A 21,662-nucleotide genomic window follows, 5' to 3' on the forward strand; every position below is an offset into this window, starting at 1 on the left:
GAAAAAGTGGGAAAAGTGGGGGGGAAAGTGGGAAAAGCAGGAAAAAAAGCAAGAAAATTGAGGAAAAAGCAGGAAAAGTGGGGAAAAAGTGGGAAAAGCGGGGAAAAACGCCAGAAAAGCAGGGAAAAAAGTGGGAAAAAAGTAGGAAAAGCAGGAAAAAAGCAGGAAAAGTGGAGAGAAAAGCAGGAAAAGTGGAGAAAAAAGCAAGAAGTGGGCAAAAAAGCAGGAAAAAAGCAGGAAAAGCGGGGAAAAAAGCAGGAAAAGTGGGAAAAAAGCAGGAAAAAAGCAGGAAAAGCAGGAAAAAAGCAGGAAAAGCGGGGAAAAAAGCAGGAAAAGTGGGGAAAAAAGCAGGAAAAAAGTAGGAAAAGCGGGGGAAAAGCAGGAAAAGTGGGGGAAAAGCAGGAAAAGTGGGGGGAAGTGTGGGAAAAGTGGGGAAAAAAGCAGGAAAAGCGGAGAAAAAAGCAGGAAAAGTGGGAAAAAAGCAGGAAAAAAGCAGGAAAAGCCGGGGAAAAGCAGGAAAAGCGGGAGGAAAAGCGCAGGAAAAGTGGGAAAAAAGCAGGAAAAGTGGGAAAAAAGCAGGAAAAAAGCAGGAAAAGTGGGGGAAAAGTGGGGGGAAAAGCAGGAAAAGTGGGAAAAAAGCAGGAAAAAAGCAGGAAAAGCCAGGGAAAAGCAGGAAAAGCGGGAGGAAAAGCAGGAAAAGTGGGAAAAAAGCAGGAAAAGTGGGAAAAAAGCAGGAAAAGTGGGGGGAAGTGTGGGAAAAGTGGGGAAAAAAGCAGGAAAAGCGGAGAAAAAAGCAGGAAAAGTGGGAAAAAAGCAGGAAAAAAGCAGGAAAAGCTGGGGAAAAGCAGGAAAAGCGGGAGGAAAAGCAGGAAAAGTGGGAAAAAAGCAGGAAAAGTGGGAAAAAAGCAGGAAAAGTGGGAAAAAAGCAGGAAAAAAGCAGGAAAAGCGGGGGAAAAGCAGGAAAAGCAGGGGGAAAAGCAGGAAAAGTGGGAAAAAAGCGGGAAAAGTGGGAAAAAAGCAGGAAAAAAGCAGGAAAAGCCGGGGAAAAGCAGGAAAAGCAGGGGGAAAAGCAGGAAAAGTGGGAAAAAAGCGGGAAAAAAGCAGGAAAAGTGGGAAAAAAGCAGGAAAAGTGGGAAAAAAGCAGGAAAAAAGCAGGAAAAGCCGGGGAAAAGCAGGAAAAGCAGGGGGAAAAGCAGGAAAAGTGGGAAAAAAGCGGGAAAAAAGCAGGAAAAGTGGGAAAAAAGCGGGAAAAAAGCAGGAAAAAAGCAGGAAAAGTGGGGGAAAAGCAGGAAAAGCGGGGGGAAAAGCAGGAAAAGTGGGAAAAAAGCAGGAAAAAAGCAGGAAAAGCCGGGGAAAAGCAGGAAAAGCAGGGGGAAAAGCAGGAAAAGTGGGAAAAAAGCGGGAAAAAAGCAGGAAAAGTGGGAAAAAAGCGGGAAAAAAGCAGGAAAAGTGGGAAAAAAGCGGGAAAAAAGCAGGAAAAAAGCAGGAAAAGCGGGGGAAAAGCAGGAAAAGTGGGGGGAAAAGCAGGAAAAGTGGGAAAAAAGCAGGAAAAGTGGGAAAAAAGCAGGAAAAAAGCAGGAAAAGCGGGGGAAAAGCAGGAAAAGTGGGGAAAAAGCAGGAAAAGTGGGGGGAAGTGTGGGAAAAGTGGGGAAAAAAGCAGGAAAAGTGGAAAAAAAGCGGGAAAAAAGCAGGAAAAAAGCAGGAAAAGCGGGGAAAAAGCAGGAAAAGTGGGGAAAAAGCAGGAAAAGTGGGGAAAAACCGTGAAAAGCGGGGCAGAAAGGCGGGCAATGGGGGCAAAGCGGGGCGGGCGGGCGCTGCGGCGGGGGAGGCTCCGCTCACCTCCTTGTACAGGTGGACGCAGGGGTCGTTCCCGCTCAGCAGAAACACCGTCTCGGTTCTGCCGCCGACGCAGACCCTGCGGGAGGGAGGCGGGGGGCGTCGGGGGGCGCAGGGGGTGCCGGGGGGCGCGGGGGGTGCCGGGGGGCGCGGGGGGGCGCGGGGGTACGCACTCGGCGTGGCACAGCTGGAAGGGGGTGAACTGCAGCTCCAGGTTGAGGCAGCTCTCTGTGGGGAGACAGCGGGGGGGGCATCGATCCGAGACCCCCCCGGCACCCGCCGCGTCCCCCGGGGGGACACAGAGCCCTGGGGGGGGACACAGAGCCTGGGGGGGACACACAGAGCCTGGGGGGGGACACAGAGCCTGGGGGGGACACACAGAGCCCTGGGGGGGGGACACACAGAGCCTGGGGGGGACACACAGAGCCCTGGGGGGGGGACACACAGAGCCCTGGGGGGGACACACAGAGCCCTGGGGGGGGGACACACAGAGCCCTGGGGGGGGGACACACAGAGCCTGGGGGGGGGCACACAGAGCCCTGGGGGGGACACACAGAGCCTGGGGGGGGACACAGAGCCCTGGGGGGGACACACAGAGCCTGGGGGGGGACACAGAGCCCTGGGGGGGGACACACAGAGCCTGGGGGGGGACACACAGAGCCTGGGAGGGGACACACAGAGCCCTGGGGGGGGGACACAGAGCCTGGGGGGGGGACACAGAGCCTGTGGGGGGACACAGAGCCCTGGGGGGGGACACAGAGCCTGGGGGGGGGACACACAGAGCCCTGGGGGGGACACACAGAGCCCTGGGGGGGGGACACACAGAGCCCTGGGGGGGGGACACACAGAGCCTTGGGGGGGGGACACAGAGCCCTGGGGGGGGGACACACAGAGCCCTGGGGGGGGGACACAGAGCCCTGGGGGGGGGACACACAGAGCCCTGGGGGGGGACACAGAGCCTGGGGGGGGGACACACAGAGCCCTGGGGGGACACAGAGCCTGGGGGGGGACACAGAGCCTGGGGGGACACAGAGCCTGGGGGGGGACACAGAGCCTGGGGGGGGACACAGAGCCCTGGGGGGGGACACACAGAGCCTGGGGGGGGGACACAGAGCCCTGGGGGGGGGACACAGAGCCTGGGGGGGGGACACAGAGCCTGGGGGGGACACACAGAGCCTGGGGGGGGACACACAGAGCCTGGGAGGGGACACACAGAGCCCTGGGGGGGGACACACAGAGCCCTGGGGGGGACACACAGAGCCCTGGGGGGGGGACACACAGAGCCCTGGGGGGGGGGACACAGAGCCTGGGGGGGGGACACAGAGCCTGGGGGGGGACACAGAGCCCTGGGGGGGGGACACAGAGCCTGGGGGGGGACACAGAGCCCTGGGGGGGGGACACACAGAGCCCTGGGGGGGGACACAGAGCCTGGGGGGGGGACACAGAGCCTGGGGGGGGACACAGAGCCCTGGGGGGGGACACAGAGCCTGGGGGGGGACACAGAGCCCTGGGGGGGGACACACAGAGCCTGGGGGGGGACACACAGAGCCTGGGAGGGGACACACAGAGCCCTGGGGGGGGGACACACAGAGCCCTGGGGGGGACACACAGAGCCCTGGGGGGGGACACACAGAGCCCTGGGGGGGGCACAGAGCCTGGGGGGGGGACACAGAGCCCTGGGGGGGGGACACACAGAGCCCTGGGGGGGGACACAGAGCCTGGGGGGGGGACACAGAGCCTGGGGGGGGACACAGAGCCCTGGGGGGGGACACAGAGCCTGGGGGGGGGACACACAGAGCCCTGGGGGGGACACAGAGCCCTGGGGGGGGACACACAGAGCCCTGGGGGGGGACACAGAGCCCTGGGGGGGACACACAGAGCCCTGGGGAGGGACACAGAGCCTGGGGGGGGGACACACAGAGCCCTGGGGAGGGACACAGAGCCCTGGGGGGGGGACACAGAGCCCTGGGGGGGACACACAGAGCCCTGGGGAGGGACACAGAGCCCTGGGGGGGGGACACAGAGCCCTGGGGGGGGACACACAGAGCCCTGGGGGGGACACACAGAGCCCTGGGGGGGGACACACAGAGCCCTGGGGGGGGGACACACAGAGCCTTGGGGGGGACACACAGAGCCCTGGGGGGGGGACACACAGAGCCCTGGGGGGGGGACACAGAGCCCTGGGGGGGGACACACAGAGCCCTGGGGGGGGACACAGAGCCTGGGGGGGGACACACAGAGCCCTGGGGGGGGACACAGAGCCTGGGGGGGGACACAGAGCCTGGGGGGGGACACACAGAGCCCTGGGGGGGGACACAGAGCCCTGGGGGGGGGACACAGAGCCCTGGGGGGGACACAGAGCCCTGGGGGGGGGACACAGAGCCCTGGGGGGGACACACAGAGCCCTGGGGGGGGACACACAGAGCCCTGGGGGGGGGACACACAGAGCCCTGGGGGGGACACAGAGCCCTGGGGGGGGGACACAGAGCCCTGGGGGGACACAGAGCCCTGGGGGGGGACACACAGAGCCCTGGGGGGGACACACAGAGCCTGGGGGGGACACACAGAGCCCTGGGGGGGACACACAGAGCCCTGGGGGGGGACACACAGAGCCCTGGGGGGGGGACACACAGAGCCCTGGGGAGGGACACAGAGCCTGGGGGGGGGACACAGAGCCCTGGGGGGGACACAGAGCCTGGGGGGGGGGACACAGAGCCCTGGGGGGGGGACACAGAGCCCTGGGGGGGGACACACAGAGCCCTGGGGGGGGGACACAGAGCCTGGGGGGGGGACACAGAGCCCTGGGGGGGGGACACAGAGCCTGGGGGGGACACACAGAGCCTTGGGGGGGGGACACAGAGCCCTGGGGGGGGGACACAGAGCCCTGGGGGGGGCACAGAGCCCTGGGGGGGGCACACAGAGCCCTGGGGGGGGACACACAGAGCCCTGGGGGGGGGGACACAGAGCCCTGGGGCGGGGGACACAGAGCCCTGGGGAGGGCACAGAGCCCTGGGGGGGGGACACACAGAGCCCTGGGGGGGGGCACACAGAGCCCTGGGGGGGGACACAGAGCCTGGGGGGGACACACAGAGCCTTGGGGGGGGGACACAGAGCCCTGGGGGGGGGACACAGAGCCCTGGGGGGGGCACAGAGCCCTGGGGGGGGCACACAGAGCCCTGGGGGGGGACACACAGAGCCCTGGGGGGGGGCACACAGAGCCCTGGGGAGGGACACAGAGCCGGGGGGGGGACACAGAGCCTGGGGGGGGGACACAGAGCCCTGGGGGGGGGACACACAGAGCCTGGTGGGGGGGACACAGAGCCCTGGGGGGGGGGACACAGAGCCCTGGGGGGGGGACACACAGAGCCTTGGGGGGGGGACACAGAGCCCTGGGGGGGACACACAGAGCCTGGGGGGGGCACAGAGCCCTGGGGGGGGCACACAGAGCCCTGGGGGGGACACAGAGCCCTGGGGGGGGGACACAGAGCCCTGGGGCGGGGGACACAGAGCCCTGGGGAGGGCACAGAGCCCTGGGGGGGGGACACACAGAGCCCTGGGGGGGGGCACACAGAGCCCTGGGGGGGGACACAGAGCCTGGGGGGGGGACACAGAGCCCTGGGGGGGGACACACAGAGCCCTGGGGGGGACACACAGAGCCTGGGGGGGGACACACAGAGCCTGGGGGGGGACACAGAGCCCTGGGGGGGGACACAGAGCCTGTGGGGGGACACAGAGCCCTGGGGGGGACACACAGAGCCTGGGGGGGGACACACAGAGCCCTGGGGGGGGGGACACAGAGCCCTGGGGGGGGACACACAGAGCCTGGGGGGGGCACACAGAGCCCTGGGGGGGGGACACAGAGCCTGGGAGGGGACACACAGAGCCCTGGGGGGGGGACACAGAGCCTGGGGGGGGACACACAGAGCCCTGGGGGGGGGGACACAGAGCCCTGGGGGGGGACACAGAGCCTGGGGGGGGACACACAGAGCCCTGGGGGGGGGGACACAGAGCCCTGGGGGGGGACACAGAGCCTGGGGGGGGGACACAGAGCCCTGGGGGGGGACACAGAGAGCCCTGGGGGGGGGACACAGAGCCCTGGGGGGGACACACAACCCTGGGAGGGGGGACACAGAGCCCTGGGGGGGACACACAGAGCCCTGGGGGGGGACACACAGAGCCCTGGGGGGGGCACACAGAGCCCTGGGGGGGGGACACAGAGCCCTGGGGGGGACACAGAGCCCTGGGGGGGACACACAGAGCCCTGGGGGGGGGACACACAGAGCCCTGGGGGGGGACACACAGAGCCCTGGGGGGGGGACACAGAGCCTGGGGGGGGACACACAGAGCCCTGGGGGGGGGGACACAGAGCCCTGGGGGGGGACACAGAGCCTGGGGGGGGGACACAGAGCCCTGGGGGGGGACACAGAGAGCCCTGGGGGGGGGACACAGAGCCCTGGGGGGGACACACAACCCTGGGAGGGGGGACACAGAGCCCTGGGGGGGACACACAGAGCCCTGGGGGGGGACACACAGAGCCCTGGGGGGGGCACACAGAGCCCTGGGGGGGGGACACAGAGCCCTGGGGGGGACACAGAGCCCTGGGGGGGGGACACAGAGCCTGTGGGGGGACACAGAGCCCTGGGGGGGACACAGAGCCCTGGGGGGGGGGGACACAGAGCCCTGGGGGGGGCACACAGAGCCCTGGGGGGGACACACAGAGCCTGGGGGGGGACACACAGAGCCTGGGGGGGGACACAGAGCCCTGGGGGGGACACACAGAGCCCTGGGGGGGACACACAGAGCCCTGGGGGGGGGGGACACAGAGCCCTGGGGGGACACACAGAGCCCTGGGGGGGGACACACAGAGCCTGGGGGGGGGACACAGAGCCCTGGGGGGGACACAGAGCCCTGGGGGGGGACACAGAGCCCTGGGGGGGACACACAGAGCCCTGGGGGGGGCACACAGAGCCCTGGGGGGGGACACACAGAGCCCTGGGGGGGACACAGAGCCTGGGGGGGGACACACAGAGCCTGGGGGGGGACACAGAGCCCTGGGGGGGGCACAGAGCCCTGGGGGGGGGACACACAGAGCCCTGGGGGGGGACACACAGAGCCCTGGGGGGGGACACAGAGCCCGGGGGGGGGGACACAGAGCCCTGGGGGGGGGACACAGAGCCTGGGGGGGGGACACAGAGCCCTGGGGGGGGCACAGAGCCCTGGGGGGGGGACACACAGAGCCCTGGGGGGGGGACACACGGACCCCGGGGGGGGCCACGCTTACGCGCCACGGAGTCGAGGTCATATTCCGAGCCGGGCTCGTAGTCGCAGTAAATGTTGAGGAAGGGGCTGGCCTTGTCACCAGAGTCCTGGGGGGGGCAGAGGGGGTGGGAGGAGGCGCCCCCGGCCCCCCCCGGCCCCCCCCGCCCCCTCGGGGCCGTACCTTGATGAAGGTGATGCCGACGACGAGGCCGCGCTGCGGCGGCGACTTCGGGAACGAGTCGATGGAGACAATCTCGGCGTCGACTGCGGCGGCGGACCCTCAGGGAGCGCGTCCCGCCCCCCCGAGCCCCCCGGGAGCCCCCAGAGCCCCTCTCGGAGCCCCAGAGGACCCCCAGGATTCTCCAGGACCCCCCAGAGGACCCCTGGGATGCCCCAGAGCCCCCCCCCAGGACCCCCAGAGCCCCCCTGGGAGCCCCAGAGCACCCCCGGGACCCCCAGAGCACCCCCAGGATCCTCCAGGACCTCCCAGAGCACCCCTAGAACCCCCCAGAGCCCCCCCCGGGGCCCCCCCACAGGCCTGTCCCCCCAAGAGCCCCCAAGCCCTCTCTCTGGTCCCTGACCCCTGACCCTGAGAACAGGCACACTGACCCCCATGACCCTTGACCCCTGTAACCCCTCCTTGTGACCCCTGACCCCATAACCTCTCATCCCCTGACCCCTTGTGACCTCTCCCCATGACCCCTGACCCCCACAGCCCCTCCCCGACCCTTTGTGACCCCTCCCCAACCCTCATAGCCCCACCTCATGACCCCTGACCCCAAAACCCCTCCCCCTGACCCCCATAGCCCCTCCCCCTGACCCTTTGGGACCCCTCCCTGACCCCCATAGCCCCGCCTCATGATGCCTGACCCCCATAGCCCCTCCCCCTGACCCCCATAGCCCCTCCCCTTGACCCTTTGGGACCCCTCCCTGACCCCCATAGCCCCGCCTCATGACGCCTGACCCCCATAGCCCCTCCCCCTGACCCCATAGCCCCTCCCCTCGACCCTTTGGGACCCCTCCCTGACCCCCATAGCCCCGCCTCATGACCCCTGACCCCCATAGCCCCTCCCCCCGAGCCTTTGTGACCCCTCCCCGAACCCCATAGCCCCGCCTCATGATGCCTGACCCCCATAGCCCCTCCCCCTGACCCCCATAGCCCCTCCCCTTGACCCTTTGGGACCCCTCCCTGACCCCCATAGCCCCGCCTCATGATGCCTGACCCCCATAGCCCCTCCCCCCGAGCCTTTGTGACCCCTCCCCGAACCCCTTTGTGACCCCTCCCCGAACCCCATAGCCCCGCCTCATGACCCCTGACCCCCATAGCCCCTCCCCCTGACCCCCATAGCCCCTCCCCTCGACCCTTTGGGACCCCTCCCCGACCCCCATAGCCCCGCCTCATGACCCCTGACCCCCATAGCCCCTCCCCTCGACCCTTTGGGACCCCTCCCCGACCCCCATAGCCCCGCCTCATGACCCCTGACCCCCATAGCCCCTCCCCCCGAGCCTTTGGGACCCCGCCCCGAACCCCTTTGTGACCCCTCCCTGACCCCCATAGCCCCGCCTCATGACCCCTGACCCCCATAGCCCCTCCCCCCGAGCCTTTGTGACCCCTCCCCGAACCCCATAGCCCCGCCTCATGATGCCTGACCCCCATAGCCCCTCCCCCTGACCCCCATAGCCCCTCCCCTTGACCCTTTGGGACCCCTCCCTGACCCCCATAGCCCCGCCTCATGACCCCTGACCCCCATAGCCCCTCCCCCCGAGCCTTTGTGACCCCTCCCCGAACCCCTTTGTGACCCCTCCCCGAACCCCATAGCCCCGCCTCATGACCCCTGACCCCCATAGCCCCTCCCCCCGAGCCTTTGGGACCCCGCCGCCCTCCCCCTGTGCCCCCCCCGAGCCCGACCCGGGATGTAGGTGAACTGCAGCTCTCTGGCGACGGGCCGCAGCCGCTGCCGCAGGTCGTGGTAGCGGAAGTAGATGACCTTGCCCTTCAGCGCGGCCGCCAGGAGCCCGCCGGGGCCCTCCCCGCCCGCCAGCGCCGCCAGCCCGTACACGTTGCTCTGCGAGGCCAAGCGGCTGAAGCTGTCCTCAACCAGCGGGCACCGGCCCGCCATGGCGGCACCGGGCACCGGCACCGCGCGGGACCGCCCCGCCGCCGCCGCCGCCGCCCGGGGGCCTTCCGCGGCGCGGCGCCCGCCTGACGTCACCGCTGCGACGCCGCGCCCGCCCCGAGGGAGGGGTTTGCGCTGTGGCCGCGCCTCTCAGGGGGCGGAGTCTCAACGAAGAGGTGGGGTTGTGGCGTTGGATCCCGCCCCCCCCAGGGCGGGGCCTCAGTGAGAGGGGTGGGGCTTATGAGCTTGTTCCACCCCGGGGCGTGGCTTCAGCTACTGCGGGGACCCCCGCGGGAGGGGGGGAGGGGGCAGCGTGGGAACCCCCGGGGCAGGAGGGCCCCAGGGTGGGGTTGGAGGGGGGGTGCAAGCCCTACAGTGACCCCCCACCCCCCAGGGGGTCCCAAGGAGGCTGAGGGCAGGGTCACCTTTGGGCGGGTGGGGGAACGGGGTGGGGTGGGGGGCGCGCAGGCAGAGCCCCAGAGCCGTGATTTGGGGGTGAGTGGGTGGGGGTCGCAGCCCCCCGGGGACGCTCATGCAACGCTTTATTTGCCTTTTGCGAGGATGCGCTACAGCCAGCGGAGCCCGGCCGCCCGCGCCGCCGCATGCAGAGGCCTGCCTCCCCCCTCCTCCTCCTCCTCACCCCCCCCCCCCCCGCGGAGGAGGGGGGACACCCAAAACCCCACCCACCACCCCCCTGCCGGAGGAGGGGGCACCCCCGGGGTGGGGGGGAGGGGAGAGCTCACACCCGGGCTCCCAGGGAATATATTACACCATTAAATATCTGAAGTGGGGGGCCATGTACAAGGGGGGAGGGGCGCTGATCTGGGGAGGGGGGAGGGGGTCCCGAGAAGGGCAGAGGGGGCCGGGGGGGGGGTGGGGAAGGGGGTGGGGGGCGCCTAGCGCAAGTCCTCCTCCTCGCCCTGGATGGTTTTCTTGATGCGGAGCAGCATGGTGGTGAGCCACTGGTCCAGGCGGGAGATGGAGTCGTACTCCTTCACCTGGGGGGAGGGGGCAGAGGAAGAGGAGGGGGGGCGTTAGCGGGGAGGAAGGCAGGGGGGGAGGGGGGGGGGGCCTCCGCTCCGCCTCCCTTTTTGGGGCAGATTCCCGCGCTTCCACGCACCGCGTCGGTGTAGCCGTCGACGTTCTGCTCCTCGTGAGCATCCAGCAGCTTCTGGAAGGGAAGGGGGGGGAGGGGGGGGGTCAGTGGGGGGAGGGGCGTGGGAGGGGAGACCCCCCCCCGCTCCCCGAGAGGGCAAAGGCGGCCCCGAAACCTCCCCTCGCTTTGGCTTCGCTCCTCGGGGACAGGTTTGGAGCGCGGCGGGGGATGGGGCTGGCGGGGGCAGAGGCCGCCGTGGCCAGGAGACCCCCGAAAGTTGCCCAGGGACCCCCAGGAAATGGCCCAGGGACCCCCAAAAGCGTCCCAGAGACCCCAAAAGCAGACCAAGGACCCCCAGGAAGTGGCCAGGAGCCCCCCAGAAGCGGCCCAGAGACCCCCGGAAGAGGCCAGGAGCCGCCCGGAAGCAGCCCGGAGCATCCCCAGGAAGTGGCCAGGAGACCCCCAAAACAAGGCCAGAGACCCCCAAAAGCAGCCCAGAGACCCTCAGAAAGTGGCCCGGACACCCCCAAAAGGAGCCCAGAGCCCCCCAGAAGCAGCCTGGAGGCCCCCAAAAGGAGCCCAGAGACCCCAGAAGCAGCCCGGAGGCCCCCAGAAGCAGCCCGGAGCCCCCCAGAAGGAGCCCGGAGCCCCCCAGAAGGAGCCTGGAGCCCCCCAGAAGCAGCCCGGAGCCCCCCAGAAGCAGCCCGGAGCCCCCCAGAAGCAGCCCGGAGGCCCCCAGAAGCAGCCCGGAGCCCCCCAGAAGGAGCCCGGAGCCCCCCAGAAGCAGCCCGGAGCCCCCCAAAAGGAGCCCGGAGGCCCCCAGAAGCGTCCCCTGGCTCCTTGCTGGTGGGGGGGGGGCGCTGCCGGCCCCGGCGGGGCGGGGGGAGGGGGGACGCCCGCCGCCCACCTTGACCAGTTTGCACTCCCGCGAGTCCGTGAACGCCGGGAACATCTCCTCGTACTTCTGCACGGCCAGCTGGAGGGGGCGAGGAGGGGGATGAGACCCCGGGGCGGGCGGGGGGCTTATCTGGAGCACACCAGCGCCGCCGCGAGGCCGTGGGGGGGGGGAAAGACCCCGCTGAGCCCCTTCCCACCCCCCTGCCCCTTCCCGACCTTGGCGTTGAGCATGTCGATGCAGAAATGGCACAGGGCGGCCTTGAAGAAGTACTCCTTGGCGCTGTACTTCAGCAGGGGGCTGTCCATGGCGCTGGTGCCCACCTGGGGGGAGAGCGGGGGGCAAGGGGGCACTCGCACCTCCCCCCGAGTCATTCGGGGAGGGGAAGGGGGGTCCGGAGCCTCCCCAGAGTCATTCGGGGAGGGGAAGGGGGGTCCGGAGCCTCCCCAGAGTCATTCGGGGAGGGGAAGGGGGGTCCGGAGCCTCCCCCTGAGTTATTCGGGGAGGGGAAGGGGGGTCTGGAGCCTCCCCCTGAGTTATTCGGGGAGGGGAAGGGGGGTCTGGAGCCTCCCCCTGAGTTATTCGGGGAGGGGAAGGGGGGTCCGGAGCCTCCCCAGAGTCATTCGGGGAGGGGAAGGGGGGTCTGGAGCCTCCCCCTGAGTTATTCGGGGAGGGGAAGGGGGGTCTGGAGCCTCCCCCTGAGTTATTCGGGGAGGGGAAGGGGGGTCTGGAGCCTCCCCCTGAGTTATTCGGGGAGGGGAAGGGGGGTCCGGAGCCTCCCCAGAGTCATTCGGGGAGGGGAAGGGGGGTCCGGAGCCTCCCCAGAGTCATTCGGGGAGGGGAAGGGGGGTCCGGAGCCTCCCCCTGAGTTATTCGGGGAGGGGAAGGGGGGTCCAGAGCCTCCCCAGAGTCATTTGGGGAGGGGAAGGGGGGTCTGGAGCCTCCCCCGAGTCATTCGGGGAGGGAAAGGGGGGTCCGGAGCCTCCCCAGAGTCATTCGGGGAGGGGAAGGGGGGTCTGGAGCCTCCCCCGAGTCATTCGGGGAGGGAAAGGGGGGTCCGGAGCCTCCCCAGAGTCATTCGGGGAGGGAAAGGGGGGTCCGGAGCCTCCCCAGAGTCATTTGGGGAGGGGAAGGGGGGTCCGGAGGCTCCCCCAGAGTTACGTGGGGAGGGGAAGGGGGGTCCGGAGCCTCCCCAGAGTCATTTGGGGAGGGGAAGGGGGGTCCGGAGGCTCCCCCAGAGTTACGTGGGGAGGGAAAGGGGGGTCCGGAGGCTCCCCCAGAGTTACGTGGGGAGGGGAAGGGGGGTCCGGAGGCTCCCCAGAGTCATTTGGGGAGGGGAAGGGGGTCCGGAGCCTCCCCAGAGTCATTCGGGGAGGGGAAGGGGGGTCCGGAGGCTCCCCCAGAGTTACGTGGGGAGGGAAAGGGGGGTCCGGAGGCTCCCCCAGAGTTACGTGGGGAGGGGAAGGGGGGTCCGGAGGCTCCCCCAGAGTTACGTGGGGAGGGGAAGGGGGGTCCGGAGGCTCCCCAGAGTCATTTGGGGAGGGGAAGGGGGTCCGGAGCCTCCCCAGAGTCATTCGGGGAGGGGAAGGGGGGTCCGGAGGCTCCCCCAGAGTTACGTGGGGAGGGAAAGGGGGGTCCGGAGGCTCCCCCAGAGTTACGTGGGGAGGGGAAGGGGGGTCCGGAGCCTCCCCAGGGTTACGTGGGGAGGGGAAGGGGGGTCCGGAGCCTCCCCAGGGTTACGTGGGGAGGGGAAGGGGGGTCCGGAGGCTCCCCCAGAGTTACGTGGGGAGGGGAAGGGGGGTCCGGAGCCTCCCCAGGGTTACGTGGGGAGGGAAAGGGGGGTCCGGAGGCTCCCCAGGGTTACGTGGGGAGGGGAAGGGGGGTCCGGAGGCTCCCCCAGAGTTACGTGGGGAGGGGAAGGGGGGTCCGGAGGCTCCCCCAGAGTTACGTGGGGAGGGGAAGGGGGGTCCGGAGGCTCCCCAGGGTTACGTGGGGAGGGAAAGGGGGGTCCGGAGGCTCCCCCAGGGTTACGTGGGGAGGGGAAGGGGGGTCCGGAGCCTCCCCAGGGTTATGTGGGGAGGGGAAGGGGGGTCCGGAGGCTCCCCCAGGGTTACGTGGGGAGGGGAAGGGGGGTCCGGAGGCTCCCCCAGGGTTACGTGGGGAGGGGAAGGGGGGTCCGGAGCCTCCCCAGGGTTACGTGGGGAGGGGAAGGGGGGTCCGGAGCCTCCCCAGGGTTACGTGGGGAGGGGAAGGGGGGTCCGGAGGCTCCCCCAGGGTTACGTGGGGGGGCTGCGCCGAGGACCCCTCCCGAGGAGCGCGGACCTGCTCGTAGATCTCCACGGCTTTCTGGTACTGCTCCAGCTGCGCCGCGTAAGTGGCCACTTTCAGCAAGCACTTGTTGGCGGAGCTGCGGGGAGGGGGTCGCGTCGGGGAGGGGGTCGCGGAGCCCCGTGTGCGCCGCTGACCCCCCCTGCCCCCACCCGGGCACCGGGAATTGGGGTTCCCCCCGAGGCGGGGGGAAGCTGCTGGGCACGGGGGAGCCCAGCAGCGCCCAGAGCCTCCCCCAGTTATTCGGGGAGGGGAAGGGGGGTCTGGAGCCTCCCCCTGAGTTATTCGGGGAGGGGAAGGGGGGTCTGGAGCCTCCCCCTGAGTTATTCAGGGAGGGGAAGGGGTGTCTGGAGCCTCCCCCTGAGTTATTCGGGGAGGGGAAGGGGGGTCTGGAGCCACCCCCAGTTATTCGGGGAGGGGAAGGGGGGTCTGGAGCCTCCCCCTGAGTTATTCGGGGAGGGGAAGGGGGGTCTGGAGCCTCCCCCTGAGTTATTCAGGGAGGGGAAGGGGGGTCTGGAGCCTCCCCCAGTTATTCGGGGAGGGGAAGGGGGGTCTGGAGCCTCCCCCAGTTATTTGGGGAGGGGAAGGGGGGTCTGGAGCCTCCCCCGAGTCATTCGGGGAGGGGAAGGGGGGTCTGGAGCCTCCCCAGAGTCATTCGGGGAGGGGACGGGGGAGCCGGAGGCGAGGATGAGGACGGAAGCGGGCAGCAGCGAAGGCAACGCTCGCCGCAGAGGGCGGGCGGGGGCGGGGGAAATTGCTTCGGAGGCAGAAACTCGGCCACCATCTGTTTCGTGGGGCCGTGCCGGGGCTGGGGGGGTGGGTGGGAGGGGGGGTGGGGGGCGCGGCACCGGCAGCTCCCGCGGCCGCTACCTGTTGGACTCTTCCCCTTTGTAGTAATCCGCAGCCTGCTCGTAGTGGGCGATGGCCTGGGGAGGGTCCGCGCGGCCAGGGCCGTAAAAAAAAAGAGGAAAAAAAGAAAAAAAAAAAAAGAGAGAAATATGTTAAAGAACAGGGAACACGTGGCGGCGCAGAGGCCGGGAGGACCCCCGCCCGCCCCCATCTGCCGCGGCCGGCAGCTCCCCGCCGAGCGCCCTGGAAGCACTGGGAGGGCGAGGTGCCAGGCCGGCCGGCGCCCCGGCGCGCCGCAGCTGCCTCGGGTGGGCGAAGCTGCGCTCCCTTCCCCCGCGGGGAAGCTTATTTCCCTCTTTTTCAGCCCGTTTTATTAATTTTTTTTCTTTTTTGGAGGGGGCGGCTCAGCTCCCGGCTGCCCGCGGGGGCGTTTCGCAGCCGGCTCCTGCCAACAGCCCCGGGGACCCGCTGGGGCAGCTCCATCTGAAGGCGAATCGTCTCGCTGCCGGGGAGCGCGGCGGGTCGGCGCCGAGGAAGAGGAGGCTTGCCGGGCGTCCGAGGCCGGGGGGCGAACCCCGATGTCGGATTGGGGCGGGGGGAGCGGCAGGAGAGTTGAAAACAGCCCTAAATTAACTCCGGGAGCGAGCGGAAGCCTGAATTAGATCCATGAAGGCTGTAGAAACCTGTTTTCCTTTAAAATAAACCTGGTTTTTTTTGCCCTTCCGCAGGAAAAATTAAAAAAAGGCCCCCAGCCCATCGAGACTCCGGAGCCAGGAGTCGGAGCGGCACCCGCGGAGGCGGCCCCGAGCCCCCGGGAAGCCGGAGCCCGTCGCTGCCTCCCTCAGCGGGCTCCGGTGAAACCTCCCTGCGCCCCCCGGCCCGAAAATCGGGGGGTTTGGGGGCTTTTTTTCAATATTCACCGCGGCGTCAAGGCGGTTCCAAGCGTCGTCCCGGGTTTGCGCAAGGGCTGGCGCGCCCCGGGGCGAAGCGTCGCCGGTGTTTTGGGGCTTAAGGGCAGGCCTCGGCGGGCAGGTTTGGGGTGGGGGGGGAGAAGGAAGCGCGTCCCCGAGGGGGAAGGGGCGACCCGGCGCCCCCCGGCCCGGCCGAGCCCCCCCCCCCTCACCTTCTCGATGTCCACCAGCTCCGTCTCGTAGATCTCCGCGATGGAGATGTGGTGCTTGGCCGCGATGGTGAAGCGCCCCTGGAAGCACGAGGGGGTTTGGGCGCCCCGGGGAAAGGCTTTGGCCCCGGCTCTTGGCCTCCAGCTCTCGTCGGGTGCTGGTTTCAACCCCGTCCTCCCCCACCCGTGGAGAAAAACCACCCGAGACCCCCGCCCCGAGCTGAGTCCGAGCCTTCGGCCTCGCCAGCCTCCCTCCCGAGGAACGCGGCCGGGCTTACCATGTCCGTGTAGATCTCGATAGCTCGGATCAAGCAGTTGATGGCCTCTGGAAAGAGAACGATGGGTGAGCGCGGGCCTTTCGGAAGAGGGGTGTCGTGTGCCGCCCCCTCCCAGCCTCCCCGGAGCGGCGGAGCGTCTCTAGCGCGCTACGGGATCGGCAGCGGTGCCGGGGGAGGCCGCCGGGGGTCTGGGATCGACAGTGGCGCCAGGGGAGGCCGCCGGGGGTCCGGGATCGGCAGCGGCGCCGGGGGAGGCCGCCGGGGGTCCGGGATCGACAGCAGAGCTGGGGGAGGCCGCCAGGGGTCTGGGATCGATAGCGGCACCGGGGGAGGCCGCCGGGGCTCCGGGGGGAGGCCGCCGGGGCTCCGGGATCGACAGCGGCACCGGGGGAGGCCGCCGGGGGTCCGGGATCAGCAGCGGCGCCGGGGGAGGCCACCGGGGCTCCGGGGGGAGGCCGCCGGGGGTCCGGGATCGACAGTGGCGCTGGGGGAGGCTGCTGGGGCTCGAGGGGGAGGCCGCTGGGGGTCTGGGATCGACAGTGGCGCCGGGGGAGGCTGCTGGGGCTCGAGGGGGAGGCCGCTGGGGGTCTGGGATCGACAGTGGCGCCGGGGGAGGCTGCTGGGGCTCGAGGGGGAGGCCGCTGGGGGTCTGGGATCGACAGCGGCGCCGGGGGAGGCCGCCGGGGGTCTGGGATCGACAGCGGCGCCGGGGGAGGCTGCTGGGGCTCCAGGGGGAGGCCGCCGGGGCTCCGGGATCGACAGCGGCGCCGGGGGAGGCCGCTGGGGGTCCGGGCTTCGAGGGGAATTCGGAGCGCACGAGGGGCGGCGGCCGCTGGGGGCAAAGCGAAGGCTCCCGTCGCGGCGCCGGCGGCCGAGGGCCAACCCGCTCGGCACCAAGCGGCGCAAGGGCCGCCTCGGGGCGGGGGTCTCCCACCGCAGACCCCCCCCCCGCGGGTTCGGGAGGCCCGGGAACCCGCGGCGCTGCGGCGGACGGGGGTTAGCCGAAGCCAAGGGGCACGCGGGGCGGTTAACGGCTGTGGGGCGGAGGGGGGGGCAGCGGGACGCGCCCCCCGAGGCCCCCAGAGCAGGCGGGCAGCGAAAAGCAGACCCCAGCCCCCCCACCCCGGGGCCGAGAGGTGTGAGCGAGTTGCTCCCCCCACCGAAAGGCCTCTGTTTGGAGCGTGGGGCGTTCGAGAGACCCCGAAACCTTTGGGACGCAGAGGCTGCGAAGGGACGAGCCCCTGCTGCGACCCCCCTCCTGCCCCACAGGGCCGAGGCAGGGGTCCCCACCGCCTCTCCCCATGGCGGGATTTAAACCCCCCAGGTCCACCGCAGCCGGTCGCACGCGGCGCGGGCCAGCGAGGCCCGAAACCGCAGCGCTTTTTGGGCTGAAACCGCAGCGTTTTGCCGTGTTTTCAGGGAGGAGGCGCCTTCCCCTCGCTGTCCCCGAAGAGGCGTGGGAGGAACTGTGCCGCAGCTAAATGCCAGGCTCCAGGAGACGGATCTTTTTCCGGCTGCTCCCAGCTGGCAGGCTCGCCGAGGGAGCCGAGCTGCCGTTTGACTGACAGCTGTCAACGGCCACGTCTTCCCGGGGAGGTGGGAGGGGCGGCAGCGGGGCCGGACCCCGAGCTCGCGTCGCAGCCGACCCCGAGCGCTGGGCTCCGAGGGCAGGGACCGCTGCCGGGCGCCTCCGCGGACGAGGGCACGGCCCCTGCTCTTGAAACCACGGTTTTCTCCCCAAAAAAAAGTTTCACCCGCAGGGTTCTCGCCTCGCCCGGCCACCCCCGGCGGACACCTCGCCTGCTGGAAGGTGCCGGCGAGCGCGGCCCTGTCCGCCGCACCCAATTCCTGTGTATTTAGGGGGGTTTTTTTTGCCCTTTTTTTGCTCGGCCTCCGCCTTCCCGGACGCGCCGGGGCGGGGGGAGCGGGCGCCTTTCGGCACGGGGGCTCGCGCAGCCGCCCCAAGGGGGGGGACAACGCAGGTCGAGAGCAGCGCGGGCGGATCATCGGAACATAAATCTCTGGGAGATTAAGCAAATCCCTCCACGGGATTAAATTCGTTTTCTCCTCGGGTTATTTCGTTATCTTCTCTGAAAATGAGCCGAGCGGATCCGGCCCCGGGGCGGCGGCAGCGAGGCCGGCCTTCCTCCCCTCCTCCTCCGCGCCCTGAACGCGAGGGTCCGCGCTCGTCGGCTCCCACCGCCGCGTCCCCGTGCTCCTGCCTCCCGGCCGGCCTCGGGCGGCCGAAGGATCCCCCAAGCTCGGGAAAGGCTGGAGGGAAACCGAGCTCTTACCTTGCGGGTCAGCTTTCTTGAAGGCATTGCCCGCGTCCACGAAGTTGGTGGCTGCGTCGTGCTTGCTCTGCAGCTGCAGGTGGAGCTGCGCCGCCTGGCAAAAGGCGTTCCCTGCGGCTGCAGGGGGAGAGGGGAAGCTCAGGAGCGTCCTCCGAACCGTTTTAGAGGGGGAGAGAAGGCCGCGAGCAGGTTACCCTGCCCCAAACCGAGCTAAACCGAGCCCGCACCGGCCTTTCGGACCCAGAGCGGGTCGCTCCTCCCAACCCCCGGCCCAGGGAACGAGCCCGCGGGCGCGCTCGTACCCACCGCTCCAGTTTTTGGCCATTTTGAACATGTTGGCTGCTCGGGCGTAGATGTCGCATGCCTCCTCTATCCGGGAGGAGCCCCTGCAAGGCAAAAGAGAGGCCGGGCGCCGCGTTAAAAAACCTGCTGGGAAGCTCAAAGGCCGCGTCTGAGCCGGGGGAAGGGGGGGGAAAGGGACATTGCTCCGCTCCAGCCGCCACCAGGAGCGAGGGGAGGCTCCCCGGGGCGAGCGGCGGCGCGGACGGGTCGCTCCCGCCGCCCGCAGGGCCCCCTCGGCAACCTGCAGACGGAACCGGAGGCCGCCGCGGGGAGAAAAAGCGGGTTTGCTGCCTGCTCGCCCCGAGCCGAAGCTCACAGGCGGCCGGAGGAACCGTGCTCCGAAAAGCGCCTTTTTTTAATCAATAATTAACAAGCAGAGGAATCCCCCCGCGGCAAAGGGGCGAAACGCCCGTCCCAAACGAGCCCCCGCTGCTCCTGACGGCGAAGCCCCGGCTCACGGCCTCGCTCGGGCAGCGGGGGCGCAGCCAGCAGCCTCCCGCGCCCCCAAAGCGGCCTCCCGCGCCCCCAAAGCAGCCTCCCGCGCCCCCAAAGCGGCCTCCCGCGCCCCCAAAGCGGCCTCCCGCGCCCCCAAAGCGGCCTCCCGCGCCCCCAAAGCGGCCTCCCGCTGGCCACCGCAGCCAGAACCCAGCAAAGGGGGAGGCCGTGGGGCTGCCCGACAGCCCGAGGGGAGCGGGGAGGGAGGCAGCCCCCGTCCAACAACGACCTGTTTTAAAATTAAAAAGTGTTTTAAAATTTAAACTTTTGGGGTTTTTTTTTTTTAAAACAACAACAACAACAAGGGAAGGAGCACCACCTCCCGGCTCTGCCAGCGAGCGCGCTCCTCCGCTGACCTCGCCGATCCTAACGCGAAACGCCGGCTGGTGACTCAAGGGAGCTTATTATGGCTCTGTTTATGGTTTTTTTTGAAGCTTTTTTTAAGCCCGAGCTTAAGCGGCTTCGCTCACGCTTCCTCTCTCCCACTAAAAACCATCAGTTAAAGACGTGGCAGGGGCTGGCGGGAGGCGGCCTGAATTAAAGCCGAGTTTTACAGCGTTAGGCGCAGCTCATTCCTCCCCTAGCGCCGCGGCTGCGTAAAGCCGGAGTTTAAGCCAGGCCCAAGAAACCGGCCCTGCCTTGGCAGGGAGACGAGCCCGAGCGGCACCGGGGGGCAAACGGGAGCCGCGGGGTTTGTCCGGCGTGGGGCGGGGGGCAGCGGAGCTCCCTCGGCCCCCACGAGCCCCCGCGGGTTGGAAAAGTTTTAAAACCAGAAATAAACCCAAAGCCCAACAAAACCCGGGTGAATCGGTTGCGAAGGCCGGGTTTGCAGGGAAGCGAGAGGTGCCCCTGCCGGCTTTTAACAGCCTCACCCGTAGCCCCCACCCCCATCACGTGCCCAAACACCCTCTGCCACCCCCCAAGACCCGCCCCAGCAGCTCTTTGCACCCCCTCCCCACACCCAGCACCCCCCCAATGCCCACCCCTCACCCCAAAGACCCCCAAGGGACCAACACCCTCACCCCAAAGTCCCCCAGAAGCCCCTCACACCCCTTCTCTGGCCCTCTGCAGCCCTCAGTACCCACCCCTCACCCCAAATGCCCCTCAGGGGCTGACCCCTTCACCCCAAAGCCCCCCCAAAAGCCCCTCAACTCCCCTCCTCTGCCCCCCTACGCCCCTTCAGTGCCCACCCCTCACCCCAAAGCCCCCTGCACTGCTCCGGTCACTCAGCAGCCCCCACAGCGCCTACCCCTCACCCCAAAACCCTCCAGGAGCCAACACCTTCACCCCAAAGCACCCCAGAAGCCCCTCGCACACCTCCCCTGCCCCCAGCACCCCCTTCAGTACCCCCCCACCCCAAAGCACCCCAGAAGCCCCTCACACCCCTCCGCCTGCCCCCCAGCACCCCCCCTCTCCCCAAAGCCCCTCACACCCCTCACCTGTCCCCAGCACCCCCTCAGTGCCCCACCTCTCCCCAAAGCCCCTCACACCCCTCGCCTGCCCCCCAGCACCCCCTCAGTGCCCCACCTCTCCCCAAAGCCCCTCACACCCGTCCTCTGCCCCCCAGCACCCCCTCAGTGCCCCACCTCTCCCCAAAGCCCCTCACACCCCTCCGCCTGCCCCCCAACACACCATCAGCATCCCCCCAAAGACCCCAGAAGCCACTCACACCCCTCGCCTGCCCCCCAGCACCCCCTCAGTGCCCCCCCACCCCAAAGCACCCCAGAAGCCCCTCACACCCGTCCTCTGCCCCCCAGCACCCCCTCAGTGCCCCACCTCTCCCCAAAGCCCCTCACACCCCTCGCCTGCCCCCCAGCACCCCCTCAGTGCCCCACCTCTCCCCAAAGCCCCTCACACCCGTCCTCTGCCCCCCAGCACCCCCTCAGTGCCCCACCTCTCCCCAAAGCCCCTCACACCCCTCGCCTGCCCCCCAGCACCCCCTCAGCGTCCCCCCAAAGACCCCCAGAAGCCCCTCACACCCCTCGCCTGCCCCCCAGCACCCCCTCAGTGCCCCACCTCTCCCCAAAGCCCCTCACACCCCTCGCCTGCCCCCCAGCACCCCGTCAGCGCCCCCCCAAAGACCCCCAGAAGCCCCTCACACCCATTCTCTGCTCCCCAGCACCCTGCAGTGCCACCCCTCGCCCCAACCCCCCCCAGTGCCCAGCACCCTCACCTCGACCCCCTCCCATGACGCCCCCCAGCCCCCCCCCCAGCCGCTGTCAGGCCGCGGGGGCGGGGTCCAGCCCCGCGCCGGGCGGGCCGCGCTCACCCGAAGAGGCCGGCGAAGAAGGACTGGGAGCCGCGGACCTTCTTGTCGGCCTCGGCCAGGAGCTGCAGCGCCTCCTTCTCCTTCCCGGCCTGGTCCATGGCGGCCGCCTGCAGCCGCGCCGCCCCGCCTCACGTGACGCCGCCCTGCGCCCCCCTCACGTGACGCCGGCGCCGCGGCCCCATTGGGCGGGCGGCGCCCACGTGATGCGGGCGCCAGGGGCGGGGCGGCGCGGCCGCCTCGTCTCCCCGGTGCGGGGACGGCGCCCCCTGGCGGCCGGGGGGAGCAGGCGGCGGTGGTGGGGGGGGGGCGGTGCTGGGGGACGCCCGGTGGAACCCGCGGCCCCGAAATGGGGCGGTTTCGTCTTTTTCAGGCGTTTTGACGCGTTTTCAGACATTATGACGCGGGGCTGATGCGTCGGGCTGGAACGCGCAGCTCAGCCCGCGTTAGACAACGGCGGTGGGGCGGGGGGGCGGAGAGAGGGGAG

At 69.1% G+C, this 21,662-nt stretch overlaps 2 protein-coding genes across 2 annotated transcripts in view; both read right to left on the reverse strand.

The window, feature by feature from the left end:
* KPTN (kaptin, actin binding protein) overlaps positions 1–9,328 on the reverse strand; it is a 10,050-nt gene extending 722 nt beyond the window's left edge. Inside the window, exons 1-5 of the mRNA XM_064437345.1 lie at positions 9,005–9,328; positions 7,277–7,359; positions 7,118–7,202; positions 2,010–2,064; positions 1,760–1,915 (exon numbers count right to left, since the gene is read on the reverse strand). Coding sequence (XP_064293415.1) covers positions 1,760–1,915; positions 2,010–2,064; positions 7,118–7,202; positions 7,277–7,359; positions 9,005–9,215 — 590 coding nt within the window. The 5' untranslated portion in view covers positions 9,216–9,328. The remainder of the gene's footprint in view (positions 1–1,759; positions 1,916–2,009; positions 2,065–7,117; positions 7,203–7,276; positions 7,360–9,004) is intronic.
* Positions 9,329–9,713: 385 nt separating this feature from the next.
* On the reverse strand, positions 9,714–21,337 carry NAPA (NSF attachment protein alpha). The gene is made up of 11 exons (XM_064437353.1): positions 21,179–21,337; positions 18,379–18,458; positions 18,073–18,189; positions 15,779–15,825; positions 15,504–15,581; positions 14,402–14,457; positions 13,526–13,610; positions 11,422–11,526; positions 11,216–11,284; positions 10,333–10,383; positions 9,714–10,210 (listed from the first exon to the last, which is right to left on the reverse strand). Exons 1-11 carry the CDS (start codon positions 21,274–21,276, stop codon positions 10,109–10,111), a joined length of 888 nt encoding a protein of 295 aa, XP_064293423.1. The 5' UTR covers positions 21,277–21,337; the 3' UTR covers positions 9,714–10,108.
* Between the last annotated feature and the right edge of the window lie 325 nt (positions 21,338–21,662).

This window comes from Phalacrocorax carbo, chromosome 31 (assembly GCF_963921805.1).
Source record: "Phalacrocorax carbo chromosome 31, bPhaCar2.1, whole genome shotgun sequence".
Lineage (NCBI taxonomy): Eukaryota > Metazoa > Chordata > Aves > Suliformes > Phalacrocoracidae > Phalacrocorax > Phalacrocorax carbo.